The sequence below is a fragment of the Vulpes vulpes genome, chromosome 3 (assembly GCF_048418805.1).
Source record: "Vulpes vulpes isolate BD-2025 chromosome 3, VulVul3, whole genome shotgun sequence".
NCBI lineage: Eukaryota > Metazoa > Chordata > Mammalia > Carnivora > Canidae > Vulpes > Vulpes vulpes.
The window spans coordinates 137,701,620-137,720,701 of NC_132782.1; the positions used below are offsets into that span (position 1 = coordinate 137,701,620).

Genomic DNA, 19,082 nt, shown 5'->3' on the forward strand with positions numbered 1-19,082 from the left:
GGCACCCCTGTATTATCCTTTCTTTATATATATATTCCTGGATTTGATTCACTACTACTTTATTTAGCACATAGCCCTGCAATCTGTGCAGGGGCCCTGGAGGTGGGGGGGAACATTGTTTGGAGGGGCAACCCAAAGCAATCTGATAATGGGAATGAAGTTCAATTTCCACTTTTCTCTGGGATTAGGGGCTCTGAATAGATGCCTAGGGCTGGGGATGAAGGGGATGTCTCCAGCTTTGTATTATATAGGAAAATGAAAATTTCATTATTAGTAACCTTCATATTCAGTACAAAGTTCAGTACACATTCAATCCAAAATCAAAACAGATTTTATTGTTATAAATCAAGTTTTAATAGCAGTGAAACAAAAGGCTAATATTTGTAAGTAAACCTACTTAATGCTGAGTTTGTCTTATCTTATTTCATCTTATCTAAAAAATAACAAATAAAAAGAAAGTACTACAAAGTCCCCAAAACACCCTTGTGGAAATCTTTCTACAAGTCCATGAATGACATCTTCTCTGCCACGTTGAGGAAGCCAAGGTTGATGAGGGTGGTCTTTTCCAGTTCTAAGTAACTCTCATAGTCCATTTTCAATTCAGCCTCCAGCTGTTCTTTTGACTTCTGATATGTTTTCTAGGAGGAAAAGCCAAATTATCCAAATAAAGCACTGACACCTAGAAATACCAGAGGTAAGAAGGAGCTGCTTTGGAGCATTTGCCTCGCCACTGCCCAGTGGGAGGGCTTTGCAGGAAGGCCAAGGGCAGGAGGGCGTGTTTGGCACAGGGAGGAGAGTGGCTGCTGGTTCTGGAATCAAGAGGTGTGTGCAGATTTCTGTGGCTCATGAGGCCTGCCAGATGTTAAGAGGCTGGCTGTCTTTCCTGGCCAGCGATCCTTCTCTAGCAGTGGTCCAGGAAGGTTTCCTCAGGGAGTCTGGTTTTACAGAACTGGCAAGTGGGAAATACATGGCCCTTTGATACCTCTTTATTAAAAAAAAAATACCTTCTTCTAGTCTTCCTCATAATTCTTATCCCCCTTGTGTAGCCTGGAGTATGGATAATTGACTAGGGGTTACAGAATTCTTTTGAATTCCTCCCTCTCCTAAGTCCTATTTAGATGGCACAGCTTATGGATCAGATGGTAACTCCTACTATTTCCAGCTTTGGGTCTCCAGCTGAAATTCCAGTTAGAAGATCTCCCATTTCAAGTGCTGTTAGAGCTGTAATTACTATTATTTTTCAAGAAATGGTCTGTTCCAGACTCAATGTTTGCAAAGAGATAGGTGTATAGTTTCCTTTGGATGCGTGGGTTGATGTGTACAGCCTAATTACCCTGGCAACTGCAGGGTGCTTGTGAAGACCAGCCTTGCTGGATGGATGTGTGATCCTCCCCTGCCTTCTGTAATAATAATAGTGAATGCTTACTACCATTCTCCATGTGCCAGCTACTGGCTGAGTGCTGTAAATATTTTAACTCATTTAATCTCCACTACGCCCCCTCTGAGGTTGTTACAGTTTGCTCCCATTTTCCCTTTCATCAGCAGTTGCTCCTTAGAAGATATTTCTCACTAACATTAGTTGTTTTTCCTTGGTGACGCTTTTCATGTTCTAAATGTAACAGAGGAGCCCTTTTAGATCTATTTGCTTATCCCCAGTTTAATTCCAGAGAAAATTTGAGAAGCAGTAGCTCTACATTAAAGAGGGTACTATCTCAAATGGAAACGAAGCTACAGGAAGAAGTTGGGAGACTCAAGCACATGATACCTCAAGCAATTTCAAGGTATGATTATTATAATATTCAGGTGTTTTAAAAGCATTTCATAGGCAAATAATTTTTGGATTTTCCCACAAGTCTACTTGCTTCCACTGATGTGGATAATTAGGAGCCGTCACTGTTGTATTTAAATGCTCACAATAATCATGGGTAATTGCAGGCATAAAGGAAGGGTGTCAGGTTATCTCCCACCACAGAATTTCAACCAGCATTTGTGAATGTGCAAAAGAACAGACCGAGACCAATTTTTTTGAGCAGGGAAAACGATGAAAAGTTAATTGGTTGGTATTCTTTTATACCTTGTCACCACTAAACAATGTTTTTGAAATGAGGCCCTTTGCCTTTATTACACTAATATGTACCTATCACTAAGTGACAATGTAGACATTAAAATTTCCACATGCTCATGCTTCTAACAGAGACCTAGGGTTTTATATGCATAATTGTATTGGAGGAGATTATATATTTGGCTATAAGGAATTTATAAACGGGACCAGTGGTGAAATTGCTAGGAACAAAGGCCTCAAAAGGGAATGAGCAAGAGAGAAATAGAAATGTGGGATAGAAATGTGGAGAAGTAGAAATGAGGAGATCTCTGTGGAGAGAGAGAGAAGAGCCGAGTTCATAGCATATTTAAAGGCCCTGATTCCTGTGGGCCAGGGAAGACCCACAGTGAACAGGGTTCCTAGCAAATGGAGGCTAGGAACCAGGAAGGCGAGGAACTCTAGAGTTATAGGTTCCTGTCTGGTCGAAGGATGTGCCCTCTACCAACTTTTCCTCTGTCTCCAATTTTATAGCTTGCGGATGTTATATTAAATTCCTATCTATCTGCCTATTCTAGTTCCCATGTACTAAGGGCTACCATTTGTCAGGCTACTGAACTGACAGCCTAATCCTGGAAGGTAGTTATCAGTATTCCCATTTTAAAGACAAGAACTGAAGCTCAGCACTGATATGAGCCCTGCTCCAGGTCCTGCTGCTAGTAGTGGTGGGTGGAGTTGGGATTTGAGCCCATGTGTCTTGTTTCTATATCCCATTCATTTTGCACTGCCTGTTTTTCTTTCTTTCTTTCTTTTTTAATTTTTAAAAAAGTAATCTCTGCACCTAAGTTTGAGTGGGGCTCAAACTCAACTACTCCGAGATCAGGCATCAGATGCTCTGTAGACTGAGCCAGCTAGGTGTCCCATGTGCTACCTGGTTTACGGTATTATTCACCAGATGTTAAAATTCTATGCAAAGAAAGATTCCAAATTTTGAATTGTTGTATCTATGAATGATATTCAGGTGACTTTGTATCTAAAGGACTTTGAAATTATGGAAAACTTCAGAAAGTTAAGTTGGATAGAATCTAGATAGGTGTCCAGTTGATAGTTGTTGCTCACGGTCCAATTGATAGTTGTTGCTCACGGTAAGCTAGGAAATGAGAGAAATGCCCTCTTGGCTGCCATAAGAACAGAGAATAATGTGAAAAGGCATAATTTTCCTATTAAAACTATGCATATTTCCACTGGAGTCAGAGGAAGGAAACGACTTTTGTTTCTGAAAAAAATCACTTACAGTTTTCTTCTTCTCAAGCTCCAGCTCCATTTCCTTCTTTTCTTGGTCGCGAATTTTCTTGCGTTGTTCTATGTATTCCAGATGCTTGACTTCTCTTTCGAAGTAGTAGTTCATGCTTGATACCTGTTAGAAGCACAGGCCCTTGAGAGGGGAGCCCACATGGAAGGCTCCATATTCTTCACAAGGCTCTAGAAGAATTTCTGCTGCCCATAATTCATTAGCTGGCTTACCTGCTTTGAGATACCACCCACAGGCCCACTACTAGAGGAGCTAGCTCCATGTTAGGGTTACTGTGCTAAGGTTCAGGGCCCTACAAATTGAAGGATTCCATGAAAGAAGTGGGGATGGAAGGAGAGCAGCAAAAAAAAAAAGAAAAAAAAAAAAGACAATTTTGTAGAAGAAATACTCAGGGATGGCTTTTTTTCCCTTTTCTTGCTTTTCACTTCTAAGCCTGAGGAAAGTATCATATCATTAATCACACTTGGAAAACCCAGATAAGGAGATCAGTGTAAACCCTAAAGGGACTGGAAGTAGAACTGAGTTCCTGGTCACCTGGAGGATTTGAAAGGAGTCCTATGCTTCAGTTACAACCTGAAAATACCGTGTTATGAATCCACAAGTCAATTCTTTTCTTAATCTGGGCTTCATTTACTTGCCCTCTCTCTCATCACATTTGGGTGTTTTTGTTTTTGTTTTTATTTTTGTGGTTTCAAGCTATTTAACTCCTACAACAGAAACACACCCCCTTATTTAGGATTGTATGATTCTTTTGTTTTCTTACAGAGCAAAAATGCTGTCATTCCTGAACACATTTTTACAACATGCCTCAGCAATATCTGGTCACATAAATCCTCAGAGCCAAAAGTTACTAACCTCATTGGTGGAAGGGTGACTTAATGTCCAAGGAATTTCCAATATATGCAGTGTTCCATAATAATCAGCTATGGCTATAAATTGCTGCTTTGCTGAAAGATCCAAAAAATGGGAGAGAAAGCAGAAAGTCATCCTGGAGGTTAAACATGAAATGTGTTTTTGTTTTGTGGTTTCCCAAAAGACCTGCTGCAGTTACAATAGGCTTGGCATCTTCATCAGACATTCATGACTGAGGACAATATTAACATATAAAAATCATCTTTTCCAGTAGATGAAATGAAAGCCAAAACCCTGAACTTTTGTTGGTCACTCCACTCCCCCCCCCCCAACTCTTATCTTCTTGGTGCTCATGTAAGGAGTGATTCCTAGTGAGGCTGACCCTCTGTGTGCCTGGACTGCTGGGCAGACTTGATAAGAAAGTGGGGTAACACATGCAAAGGTTTTCAAAGAAAAATCATGAAGCCAATTTCCACCACAGACTCAATAAGGGCTGAGGGATACCATTATCCAAATGAATTTCAAAGACACAGCCAGAACCAGTTTTCTTATTATCAGATAGCTTCTTTTGATCATTGAAAATAGACATAAAACACAAAACGTGTTTAAGAATTTTAATTTTCTCTTATCATATGTGTTTTTTTCTTTTTCTTAGTTGCAGAAGATTTGGTTTAAATTGTTAAGTTTTAGATTCATAATCCCTGATGTATACAAAAGCAATGTTTTGTAGCAAAGATGGAAAAAAACCCACACTTGGTGACACATAATGGTTAAGCGGTAGTGAGACTGTGAGACTCCAGAAATTCTGAAGACTGAATTTCTAAACATAATGTTTCTGAGAGAATATGGGTAGAAAAACAATTTCATGCCTGCATACCTTTGGAAACAAAGGGAAACTCTTTTTTTTTTTTTTAAGATTTTATTTATTTGACACATAGAGAGTGAGCATAAGCAAGGAGTGGGAAAGGGTGAGGGAGAGGGAGAGGGAGAAGCAGGCTCCTCACTGAGCAGGGAGCCCAACTTGGGACTTGATCCCAGGACCCTAAGATCATGACATAAGCCAAAGGCAGACACTAATTGATTGAGCCACGCAGGCACCCTAAGAAACTTCTTTTAAAAGAAGGAAATATACTCCGTTTATAAGGAAAGTAGTGGCTTGGGTAAAACAGAGAAATTGGGACAAAGGATATAAATCACTTTTTCAAGAACGCATCCTTGAATTTCTCCTTGCTTTGTTATATGTTGTTTTTCCTCATAATTAGTTCAAAAGTTAGAGGTTTAAGTAGGTAAATGACCCCAGAGAGTCATTTGATCTCATAAAAAGGATGGCTTGATACTGTCCAGGGAAAAGCCATAAAAATGAAAAAATATTGAAAATTTGTGGCATAATTAAAAATTAAAGATACAAGAACTATTCTATTTGGAAAAGAAGCAGCAAAGGGCAGCAAAGATTTAGGGATCACACTATCTGACCTGGAGAAGATGAAAGGATGCTTTTCATTTTGTGGTTCAAAATCAGCCTCTGCTTATACTAACCATGCCTCAGAAATAATTGTCAATAAGGAAAATAATGAGAGAACCTCAGATTATATCCAAAGTTTGACTGCAAGAAGGAAGGGGAAGGAAGGGAAGAGAAAGGATGGGATGAGATGGGCAGGAAAACAAAAACTTGAGAAAAAAATATTAGAAACTTTCCAGATGAATGTAAAAATGTTCCTGAGTTACCCCAAAAAAGCAAAATAACTTAGGTCATTTAATTAGAATTAACACACCAGAAAATGTCCAGGGTTTGATGTAGGTGATCATAGTGATGCAGATGTTTTGTGACTGGGCTGGCTCATGAGTTTTCTCCAGAAGGTCCCAGATATCGATGTATCCATCTTCTCGGCCAATATAGAAAACTCCAGGCCTTGTCAGGGACCAGTGGCCTGCGGTATACTTTTTTGGTGCACAGGATGACTGAAGGAGGGGTCCAGTCTTTAAACAAATTTTAAAAGAACATGTGAAAACTATTATTGGAGGTGTATTCACAATGATTTTGTGTAAGTACAACTCAGATGGCTATGATCGTGGAACAGCATAATTATGCCCACTCTGAAGCTTGATTCTTTTTCTTGTAGGATTTTATATAATGCTAACCCTTTTCTTTCCTGTGTGTTTTTTATAACATTTTTTTCTTATTTTAGTTGCTTTTTAGAAAGGATCAAATCATGCAGTTGAGCTGGAGATTGGTGGATGTTAGAGAAGGTAAGATTATAAGGAAATTTTTCACTATACCTTTATTTTGCTGACATATGTCTATTTCCCATGGAGACAACTCTGGCAGCCAGGAAAAAGCAAATAAAAAGTCAATTCCAGCTGTGAGCTGCATCCAATGGCTTATAAATATCGTTTGGAAGAGATTTTAGACCAGCAAAGCATGACAAGATCATCTTCTCTTTTCTTTACCATGGGGTAATTTGCCCTCTTTGGGAGGTTTTCATAGACAGAAAAGATCAGAATGTGCTTTCTTACTGTCATGCTCCAACCTGACAATGAGGTGTTCTCATTTATCTACTTATATCTGCAGAGACTGAACTAAACTGTGGAGCTGTTTCCTTCCCTCTGAGACATGCATAAGAAACTTCCCTGTGGGGAACAAAGATTCATGGACTCCTTATCCTGTTCTTACCCACCTTGCCCAGCTCCTTCCATTTCTGTGGATAACCAGGTACTTGAGCCCTAGATAGTCTATGGACAATCTTGCCTAATTTTCTTTTTCTTTAACAACAAAACTGATACCTACTCACTGTAAAAAAAAAAAAAAATTGAACATACAGAAGTACATTGGTATAAAGTAGACGTCCTTTTGTGGATGGGTACTTTAAGTACTTTCCAGTTGTTTCAATGACAAGCTCATATACATATTCACACAAATATTTGTGTCAGAATCTCAGAAGTAAAAGTGCTAGGTCAAAGAATATATATATATGTATATGTATATTTTTATCACTTTATTTAAATAATATATAGTTTTTATTAAAGAATATATGTATATGTTTATTCATTTTATCCAAAGAATTCATATATATGTTATATGTATATATAAATATACACATTATATATTATTTTTTCAAAGAATATATGTATCAGAGCTATGAAGTAGATTTACAAATTATATTTCAGATTTTGATAATCTTAAATTGCACACCAATGGGACCTGTCATGATGATTTCCCCACACCCTTACTTTACTGGGTTATTTATTTATTTATTTATTAAGAGATTTTATTTATTCATGGGAGATACAGAGAGAGAGTCAGAGACACAGGCAGAGGGAGAAGCAGGCTCCATGCAGGGAGCCTGATATAGGACTCCATCCCAGGTCTCAGGATCAGGCCCTGGACTGAAGGCAGTGCTAAACTGCTGAGCCACCCGGGCTGCCCACTTTACTGGATTTTAATAGTCTTCCAGTTTTTGGCAGTTTAGTTTCTATTTGCCTGGAATCAGGCCCTCTCCTAATCCTGACTACCAGAGTTCTGGCACTGCCTCACTGTGGTCCATGCATGTCTCTGGTCTCCCGGGAATGGACCCCTTAGCCTTCTTATTTACACTTTCTGAATTTGTGGACACATTCCTGGTGCAGAAGCAAAGGTAACAGACCCAGTGTTTCTCCTTGGACTTCATACAGTAACTAGCATCCTATCGTGTATTTTAAGGGGAGGGAAAAAACATAAAGCAAATCAACTGCCCACTACGCATTTTGAAGAGAAGACTGTTAAGTCTTAGAGAAGAAACATGTAAATATTGTTTCCTTCCCTCAGGAAAGAAAGGCAAATGGTGTGTTTTCAAAAGGCTTACAGTGGTTCTGCAGACAAGTTGGAACCCAGGCCATCTGTTCTAATTTCTCTAAAAAGTGTCCCCGAGGCACTGTTATGTCAGAACAGTCTGTTATTCCCATTGTCTTTCTCAGTAACAAAGGACCACACACCCACTCCTCTATTTCAGGCGACTTACCGTAACACCTTCTTTCCAGATGGCCACATTCCATCCCCCAATGGTGAGGACAATGTCCTTGTAAAAAGGTGACCTCTGAACAGTGTGGACAGCTCCATCATGGACAGTGTAGAGGTTCACTGGCTTTTTTGCTGTTGGGATGGAAAAGATCATTTCATCTTTAATAATAGTGTTTACATTCCTGCATGAAGAATGGGCAGACTTCCAGTGGACAGTCAGGTCCTAATTAATGGGATCTAAGTGTAGACAATAAGAGGTCAGTTGGGGTAAATGGATCTGTCAAGGGACTGCTCTTCCTCTTTTTATGAGAAGTCCAGAGGATTTTCATCAAGTCCATTTTTCCAGCTCAAAGGAATACTTCATGTTATTATTCAGTTACTTATTCTTTAACTCGGTTGGTCAAAAAATATTTGTGGATTACCCCTATGTACCTATAGGTACTGTAGATGATGAGTAAACAATGGTTAATAAATGAACATGATCCTGCCCTCATAGAGCTTACAGTCTAATGGGAAAGACAGATACTCAATAAAGAATATCCAATATCCAATAAACAAATCCCAAAGTACATAATAAAAAATGTTAAATGTGTTATAGTAGGAAAAAAATTATATCCATAATTTAGAACGAATGGTCAGGAAAGTCTTCTCTGAAGATGAGTCATATAGTTCTTGGTAGCATTTTGGTATGGGAAGATTTTAATGTGGAAGAGTATTCCAGATGGAACAACACACACCAAACTCCTGTGGGGAGAAGTGCTTAATGCCTTTATAAATTTGAGGAAGACCAAAGTCTGGTAATCCCAGCATGAGGCATATGAAACAAGTGGGGACCAGAGGGGGTTCAGATACACAGGCCCTTGTAGGAAAGGATTTTAAATTATATTCTACACATGATGTGTTTCCATGAGTCCTTTAGGCCCAGAAGACAATCTGATTCCTAAAGATTATCTGACTGCTGTGAAGAGAATGAGTTCAAGACAGGTAAAAGAAAAGAAGGGACACTGTAGGAGGTAGTTCTGGTGAGAGAGCATGGTAGCTTGGTTGGAGGTACAATGGACAAAAGTAGATGATCGAGAAGTATTTGCAAGCTGGAATTGGCAAGACTAACAGATGCCTTCAACAGGAGAGCTGAGAATGATAGATTTCTGGTAGGAGCAACTGACTCCATGAGTTTCTTTATTGCAACTGGGAAGACTAGGGGGAGGCAGATTTGGGTGTTAAGATCAAGAGCTCTCTTTAGTCTCTACTCTGGGTCTCGAGTCCTCCTTTTCCTTAGGCTTTCTACCCTACCATTGTTTAGGTCTTCTCTCCCCCAGACATGACTGCAGGGCTGGCTGCTCCCTACTCCTTGCTGCCCACACCCACCTTAGGGATGGCCATAAAGATATGTCCCATCTAGGTCAAACCATACGTCTGGCTACCTTATACCCAAACCATGAACTTATTTTGAATTCCGTCATATTGATAGCTGTGTAAAAGTTGGATTGTTTTTCCCTCTTAGAATCCCAATGAGACATTAAGCAGAAAAAAAAAAAAAACCCACCTACTAAATCTTGCAGATAGCTCCTAAAGTAGAGTTTCAAAGAGATATTTGTCCACCCATATTCACAGCAGCATTGTTTGGAAGCAACCCAAGGGTTTATCAATCAAAGAGGGAATAAGCAAAATGTGATATATACATACAATGGAATGTTATTCATCCTTTGAAAGGAAGAAAATTCTGACAAATTCTACAACATGGGTGAAACCTGAGGATATGATGTTAAGGCAGAGAAGTCCATCACAAGAAAACAAATACTGTATGATTCCACTTATATGACATATCTACAGTAGTCACATTCATAGAGATAGAAAGTAAATGGTGGTTGCCAGATGCTGAGAGGAGAGTGGAACAGGGAGCTATTGTTAAATGGGTGCAGAGTTTCAGTTTTGCAAAATGGACACCATCCTGGAGATGGGTTGTACAACAATGCAAATGTACTTAATTGTACTGAATTATACACTTAAAAATGGTTAAGATGGTAAAATTTACATTTATGTATATTTTACCACAATTTAAAATTTTATGAAAAGTAAAAATAAAAAATTTAAAGGTAGCTTTTCTGGATTTTAAAAAAAAAAGACCAGTTTTCCTCCAATTAGGCCCATCCTGAAGATAGCATAGGAGACATACTTCTAAGGCCATCTTGAAGCAATCTGGAAGATTCTTGGGAAGTCAGGAAAACCCTGGAAACTAGCAGCTATCTTCTTGTTGCTGCTCTTGTTTCTCAGAGCCTGGTTTTATCTTCCCATAGTGGGGCTTTCCCAGATACCACCTCACTCTGGGCAGCAGGGCCATCCATGGGTCTGGAAGCCTTCTGCAAATGTGATGATTACCAATGATAGCAAGATTGACAATTACCAAAATTTGTACTTTACAGTAACATGTTAAATATTCTCAACCCATATCTTTTCCTTCCCTTTGTCTTTTTAAGGACCTTTAATTCCATCTAGCAATGAATAGAGCTGTCCTTAAGTTATTAAACAGAGTACCAGAGGCCCCAGGCCAAGTTGCCATGAGAAAGTTACAATAAACAAAGTAGTTTCCAGAATGATTATCTAATGCAGGATTCAGTATAGTGATGCAATTAAGAGCACAGACTGCCTAGGTTAAAACCCTGGCAATGCTGGTAGCTAACCCCTAGGGTTGCCATGAGGATTGAATGAGCTAATCCATGGAAAGTACTTGGAAGAGTGCATGACACATGGCATACGCCGATCTGTGAGTAGAGTACATGAAATAATTATGTCAATTGTCATCACTCAGCCTTCATTTCTTGGCGTGTCACTTAGATCATATGGAAATTTTGTTTGATTTGGCCTTATCACATGTATCTCATTCAGGGTAATCTGAATTTTCTTAGAAGAGAAAATTCTTCCTCCTGCCTTGTTGTTAATAAGAACATGGGGTCCCTAGGAAATCAAGAAGGATTGGGTCCCAATAATCACCTCATCTTTACTCAGGTATACTTCACGGTGTTTGTGAAAAACATTAGACTGGTAGCTCTCAGGGAAAACACTGCCAGTTCATGGATATAATTAGGGCAAGCAGTGCATAGGTTAGAGGGTCTAAACATGGACTTCTCTGAACTTCAACCATTATCCAATGGGAATAACAGTGTTGTTTGGGTTTCCATATTACAAAATGTTTGACTGATGATTTTAAAGTATTTTAAAGTATTATGATGATTTTAAAGTATCCTTTTAGTAAGCGGTTAAAGCTATTTCCCCACCCCCCCTTTTTTTTACAATGAACTAAATGCCAAGAAATTAAAAGCAGCTCTTATCCGTCCATTCCAAGCTACATCCCATTGGTCATAAAGTCTGGGCATGTTGACTGCTAAGTCTCACTCATATTTCCTCTGCTGTACATCCTTGTTACCATGGCTATATTCAGTCCTCTCCATTTCTCATCTAAACTATTGTAAGTGGTCGACCTACTTCCATTGTAAGTCCCACCAGTAAATTCATCCAGCCCCTGCTCTCCTGCCAGAGTGATATTCTGATTATACTGGTAGCACTAGAATAAGGTTCAAAGCTTAGTAGGCACTCAAGGCTCTTAGCCATCTGGACCCAATTATCCTTCCTGGGATCTCTCCTGCTGCCCTCTCTATTGCTATATTTTGGCTAAGGGATCTCCCTGTTTCTTAATTGTCTCCTGCTGTTTGGGGTTTCCATGATTTTGCACGTATTACTTCTTCCACCTGATAGGTCTTTCTCCAATCAGAAAATTGCAATCCACTCTTCAAGACCCAGCTCAACTGTATCTCTCTTCAGTAGGGCCCTTTCTTACTAACTTAAGAGAGTTGGTCCCTTCCTGGTTTCCCATGTCACTTTGTATTTGCCTCTAGCCATAGCACTAATGACAATGTAATGTTATTATGTGTTTCTGTGTTTGACTTTTCTAATAGATCATGGAATTCCTTTGGGGGAGGATAATATCTTGTTTATCTTTATATCCCCAGTGCCTGGCACAGAACAGATTCTCAATAATGATGAATGAATGATAATAAGAAAGAAAGAACAAGGGGTGCCTGAGTGGCTTAGTCAGTTAAGCAACCGACTCTTGATTTTGGCTCAGATTCATGATCTCAGGGTCTTGAGATCAAGTCCGATGTTGGGCTCCACTGTCATTCTGTCTCTCTCTCTCTCTCTCTCAAAAAAAAAAAAAAAAAAAAAAAAGAGCACAAACAACATTAGTGAGTTTCAAACATAAAGCTCTTGGTTTTTAAGTTTGTTGTCATTGGTTATTCTATAAATGGAATAAAATTTAAAATAAATAACTAAATCTGTGTGTCAGGGTCTGCCTCAAAAGCAGTTTAGGAAGCTAGTTCCATAGTAAGGCCTCAAGAAAATTTCTGAGACCAGGAAGAACCAGAGTTTACCAATGCATAATAACAAAGCTATGGCATCACAGTCTCAACTTGTGTCCCAGTGGTATAGTGGAGACAGCTGCCGTGTGCATGCAGTACTTGCACAATTAATACTCATTAATTATTGAATAAACAGAAATGTGAATAATCATAAAAGTAGCTGAATGTATTTAATTATCTCCAGTATATAATTTTGAGTTCAACTTTTAAATCATGGAATTTGAAGTGAATGAAAAGCAGAAAATCAGTTTCAGGTCTGCAATCACCAGATGAATCTTATTAAAAATCCAGATTCAGATTTGGCAGGCCTGGGGTAGGGTCCAGCACTCTGCATCTCCCACGGGCTCTCTGAGGTCCAAGGGCCTCACTTTGAATGAGAAGGACAGACACAAGACCTTATATGCCCTGCCCTCTCAGCAGCAAGGCCTGGGTTACTCAGCGCTTCAGAAGAATGAGTAACTCATAACAGAGCAATCCTCAAAACTTACCCATCAACCGGCCAGTTTCAGAGTCTCTTTCCATTTTCCAATCTGTGTATATCACCCCACCTTCCTAAAAACAGTACAGGTTTCTGATGAGTACAGCGATGTCTTAAGGGAATGAAGACCTCATGTGCATATACTAAAGCTGACTGTGCCTCACACAAGCCCAAAGTGACAGGTTAACTCAATGCAGTGATAACTTGATATGGTTAGGGGGGCGGGGAGGCTCAAAACAATTACTTAATTTTTATATTAAACAGCAACAGAAAATGAACATACCAAATTTTTATCTCCACAGAATGCTGTGGAAAACACAAGCATTTATGAAAATAATCTATGGACACAAGTTCTCACTTCTGGGTTTCTCAAGTTTTTATTAATAGGGGAACTGTCCCAACAGACCAAAAGCTCCAAGAAGGGATCTGGTCTGACTTCTTCAGTGATTTGTCCTCAGTATGATACAAAGTCAGTAGTTAAAAATATTTGTGGAGTAAGAGGGAAAGGGGGAATGTAAATTGAGAATATGGCACCATTATCTTTAAAGTTGAGGACAGGAAACAAAGTTCCATTTAAATAATATAGCTAATAATATATATTTCTGCTCTGCTTATGGCCATTTTAAGGAGTGGGGAAGGCAGAGGGACTTGGTGTAATACAGGGGCAGAAACAGCAGCCAAAGGGAAAAGACGCAGAACCTGTGAATAGCAGAGGTGGGAGAGGTTTCGAGAAAATCTTTAGTCCGAAGGCCCTGCTTATAGAAGGAACCTGGAGACTCGGAAAGGTTTAGTGACTCAGGGTCGCCAAGATGCAGTCTCCTAATTCCAGTGTTTTTCTCTCTGGGTTGTAAAAGGAAAACTCAGAGAAGGATGTATAAAAAGAGTTGTTGAGAGGAACTGAAGGACGGCTTGAGACGTGGAGAAGAAAGGACAGGAGAAAGCATTTGCTATGCAAAGTGAAGGATGAGCTCACTGGAGGGGGTTGGTGGCACTCATTCACTCATCTGTGCTTTTATCCATTAATTCACATAACAAACAAGGACTGTGTTTGGTGTTCGCAGTTCAGCCCTCCCTCCACTTGTGGTGTCCAGAGTCTGAGGGAGCAGACAGGCCCGCCCGCGGCCAGTGTGCGCACACCTCTCCCGTGGTGGCCTGTGGCACCTCACCCCCCTCACCACTGCCTGAGCACAGCATTTGCTGCTGTGGTTAGGACTTTTCTGTACATGAGCCAGCCCTTGCCAGAGTCCTGTAAGAGTCATTAATATCTCCTTGGTCTCACAACTGATACGTGTAACACTTAACAGAGCCAAGTCAAAGAGGAGAAGCTTGAACCAGGTTAATAAATACATGTTGAGTGCCCATTCTATCTGTAGCCAGCTGGCTGGGAACCTTCACGTCCTTCTCCATCCAGTTACCTGGCGCGGAGAACTCGACTCTTCTCCCCTGTGTTGACATTCCTGGCCCCACTGCTCACGCCCTCTTCATCTCAGGGTTGGCCCACTTAAAATCACTGCTTGTCTAGCCTGTCTGCCTTTCTGGCTCTACTGTCTCCTGCCTCAGTCCTGCACTAGCCAATCTAGATCCCAGAGCAGTCTCCCTTATTCTCTCTCGATGGAGCAGCCATGTCAAGTGTTGGTAGAAGAGCATTCCACTGGAATGTCAGCCCATGAGGGTGGGGAATTTTGTCTGTTTGTTCACTGCTATATTCCCTGGGCCAAGAACAGTGTCTGGCATAGGGTAAATGCTCAATAAATAGCTGCTGAATGATAGATGAAGTTAATTCTAAGGAGGGTAAAAGCTTGAAAGGCAGGAAAGAGTTTGGTGTAGAAAAAGAAAGAGAAAAATCAGAGCAACTGGAGGGAGAGAAGGAGATTGGTACAGATGGGGGTGTAGAGATATAAAACAGCCAAATTATGCAGAATCTTATAGGCCACAGTGTAAAGAGTTTCGATTTTATTCACATTTGACTGAGTAAAGAGTTTCGATTTTATTCACATTTGACTGAGTTGTCACTGAAGAGTTTAGGCACAGGGTGTCATACTTTAATTTCTGTTTTAAGATCTTATGATCATTCATCTTTCTAAAGCTGTCACCCCCTGCTTTCAAAACTTGTGTCAAAGAAACAAATATTACATGATTCTACTTACATAAGGGGCCTAGAGCAGTCAAATTCAGAGACAGAGAGTAGAATGGTTGCCATGGGCTGGGGGCTGGAGGGAACGGTGAATTATTGTTTTAATGGCTACAGAATTTCAGTTTGGAGATATCTAGAGAGAGATGGCTGTGAGTGTTGCTCAACCATATGAAATGTGTCTAATAGCACTGAATTATACACTTCAAATTTGTTAAGGTGGAACTTGTTATATTTTTCCAAAATTAAAAAAATATTAGAAGCCCAAGTTATAAAAAATTGAAAGCCCAAGTTATAAAACAAGTATCTGTTTGGTAAATGCCTCATTGTCTACCAAGTGTAATTCAAATTCCCTAATGTGGCAGAAAAGGCTCTTTGGTTGGATCCCAACCTAGCAGTCAAGGTATAGCATCCCCTCTTGCCCAAATGATTCCACTATCTGCAGACAAATCCCAGGCTTCTGTAATTCCAAAGCATTGTTCAGGCTGTTACTTCTCCTGGGAATTGTACTCTGATCTTTCAGATGCTTCCTAAACCTCCAAAGTCCAGCCAACTAATAGTCTGCCTCCCCCCAACCTCCCTTCTCTCATCCCTGTGGCTTCTGGATGGGCACTGACATGGATAATGTTGTTAATGTTTCTGCTCCTTAACTAGGCAGAGGGTGCCCTGAGAACAGGGACTGTGCTGTTGATTCATGTCTGATCTAAGGCCTAGTGCTGTGCCTGGTGGACAGTATGCTCTTGAGAACTGCTGTAATCAACTAATACCCTCATAATACTAAAGTGTCAGTGCAGAGTGCATTCCAGTGAGACCAAGCTATGGTGTCTTCCCATGGTGGCATGGCTTGGAGGGGAAACCCTTTATTTCAGGGAAATAGAGTCATGAATGAAAAGGACATTTCTGTTTCTATATGACCATAGATAAGGTCCTGAGCCTTATTTCTTCGTTGGCAAAGTGAAATTTAATCCCTAAAAGATTATTAGGATTAGATGAGATATAATTTGGAACAAATACTGGCATAGACCCTACTATATAGAAAATGTTGAATAAATGGAAGCTCACTTTGGTTATTATAGTTGGTGCCAAAAAAGGACAGCCGTTATTATTATATCCAGTTGTTACTTTTGAATTGAGTGAGTTTTGCACTGTCTCTCCTGCTACATTTTGCTAGCTAACAAAGCAATATATTTTCTTAGTAGATCTATAATACTTAGCAAGGTTTCTTCTATATGGTATAGGTGTTCGATAAATATTTTTAGGTTGGCCAATAAATCATTAGTAAAGAGGGTCATACTGAATTTTATAGATTTTTTTCACATTCATCAGGAACATTTTGAATATGAATCTATGAACTATCAAGATTAAAAAATTCAATGCAAACAAGTATACTAAAATATGGGAGTGGTATAAATATTATGAACCTTAATAAGGCAAATGTACAGTAGAGGTTGTAATGAATCAGAATAGAAAAGTGGTTGCCAGGATGGGGGTGTGGGAGAGCAGAAATAGGAAAAGGCTAGGGGAAGGGTACAGAGTTCTGAGGATATGATATAAAACATGGTAACTACAGTATAACACCATATTGCATAATTGAAATTTGCTAAGCGAGTATGACTTAAATGTTATCATACACACAGGCACAAAGATAAACGTGTGAGGTGATGGATGTGTTAATTAATTAGATGAAGGGAAGCCTTTCACAATGTATACATACATGAAATCACCACGATGTACACTTAAATATCTTACAATTTTCTATGTCAATTATGTTTCAATAAAACTGAAATTAAGAATATATATATAATGAAGACTATATATATTCATATATATAACGTATATATAAAAGAGCAGATAATTCTGACTCACCTCTGTTCCCACAAAGAATTTTGTGCAGAAGTCCTCTATTGGCTTGAGATGATTGGCCAACCCACCTTCCAGATTGTAGTACGGGTTCATCTCTCCTGCCTTCACTGTTTTGCTCTGGGCTAATAATACTTGGTCTTTCAGAGGAGTATGAATAGAAGAAACACATATTTACAGTAAAAGACATTTTAAAATATGGTTAGTTTATATTTTTTGTCCCTTGCTACATACCTCTGCCCTATTCTCTCTCCAGTGTGGCAGGCATAAGTATAAACATCTTTAAACTTCTAATTTAGCAGCTAGAACACTCTTTCAAACCAAAGCATATGCAGGAACCCTTGCATGTAAAACTGATCAAAATCTTCATTGCTGTGATTAAAGTGTTTCCTGGTGGGAAGAGGGAAGACCCCTCTACCTACTTTCAGGGGCTCCATTTTTTAAAAAAGATTTCATTTATTTGAGAGAAAGAGAGAGAGGGAGAGTATAGAGGCAGAGTGAGAAGCAGACTCCCCCCTGAGCAGAGAGCCTGACATGGGACTTGATTCTAGGTCACAGAGAACATGACCTGAACCAAAGACAGATACTTAACCGACTGAGCCACCCAGGTGCCCTCAATTAGGTAATTTAGCTTTGTATCCTGCTTTTCTGTTCTCTTAAAGATATTATCTTGAGCATGTTCCTAGGTCACTTATTAGTTATAAAAAATGTGATAAATTTCTGGGAAAGATAGAGAAATATACGCTCATCTAACCCTACTCACCACATTTCAATATATCATCATCTAGGTTATATCACCCACAGGTAAACAAACAAATGAACATAAAAAATAACCAGCAATGGGCAGTTTGGGTGGCTCAGTGGTTTAGCACCACCTTCAGCCCAGGGCGTGATCCTGGAGACCCGGGATTGAGTACTGCATCGGGCTCCCTGCATGGAGCCTGCTTCTCCCTCTGCCTGTGTCTCTGCCTCTCTCTCTCTCTCTCTCTCTGTGTCTCTCATGAATAAATAAATAAAATCTTAAAAAAAAAAAACAACAACCAGCAAACATTAAATGAAAACTAAAATAGAAAAATATCTCAGCTATACTAAAAATATACATTCTTTTTAAAAACATAGCATAATTCTGGACAAAAGTAAAAAACAATTATGATTTCATTGGTACAATCAACAAATGCTTCCTTTATTAGAGATATACATGCTTTGGACAGTTTCCTTTACCAATAGGTAGGACATCAAAAACAAGTTTTGAAGTAAGCCAAACATTCATGTTTGGCTTTTACTTTTATTTATTTTTATTTTTTAAAGATTTTACTTATTCATTCTCATGAATGAATTCTGTGTCTCATGAGAGACACAGAAAGAGAGAAAGAGAGAGAGAGAGAGGGTGCAGAGACATAGGCAGAGGGAGAAGCAGGCTCCATGCAGGGAGCCTGACGTGGGACTCAACCTCGGGACTCCAGGATCATGCCCTGGGCCAAAAGCAGGGGCTAAACTGCTGAGCCACCCAGGGATCCCCGAAGCCAGACTTTTAAATAGCTGTATTACAAACTATCAGTCAACATTTCAAGAAATAACTAGGTATATTTAATCTCATTGTTCTTACTAAAAAATATTACTCATAATATATTTAACAAGAGCAAAAAGGCCTTTTGTATTCATTTAATATATAAAAATATTAAAATATTTATGTCAAATTCTTCACTCTCATTTCAATGTCTATTTTCTCTTTTTAAATAATATACATTAATATATTAATATTAGTAGAGTAGAACACATATATAATTTATAGATAAATACACACTCATTTGGAATGTGTGCTCAAAAATGTTTCCTGATGGGTACAAGATGGAAAAGTTTAGAGCCCTCTGGTCTAATAAGGGGAGCCATGAGCCTGATCCAGGGGTCAGTCCTGGTAATGCAAAGGAAGAGGCAAATGTGAGATGCACTGTAAAGGAAGACAGAGTTATCCTAAGTGAGGGACTGGATGTAGGGACCTGAG

The 19,082-nt window shown here is 39.3% G+C and overlaps 1 protein-coding gene across 1 annotated transcript in view; it reads right to left on the reverse strand.

Moving 5' to 3' along the window:
• Positions 1-313: 313 nt before the first annotated feature.
• DNAI3 (dynein axonemal intermediate chain 3) overlaps positions 314-19,082 on the reverse strand; it is a 69,633-nt gene continuing 50,864 nt past the window's right edge. The window contains exons 17-23 of the mRNA XM_026004806.2: positions 17,087-17,220; positions 13,100-13,163; positions 8,198-8,328; positions 5,975-6,179; positions 4,206-4,297; positions 3,333-3,455; positions 314-638 (exon numbers count right to left, since the gene is read on the reverse strand). Of these exons, the coding sequence (XP_025860591.2) occupies positions 498-638; positions 3,333-3,455; positions 4,206-4,297; positions 5,975-6,179; positions 8,198-8,328; positions 13,100-13,163; positions 17,087-17,220 (890 nt within the window). The 3' untranslated portion in view covers positions 314-497. The remainder of the gene's footprint in view (positions 639-3,332; positions 3,456-4,205; positions 4,298-5,974; positions 6,180-8,197; positions 8,329-13,099; positions 13,164-17,086; positions 17,221-19,082) is intronic.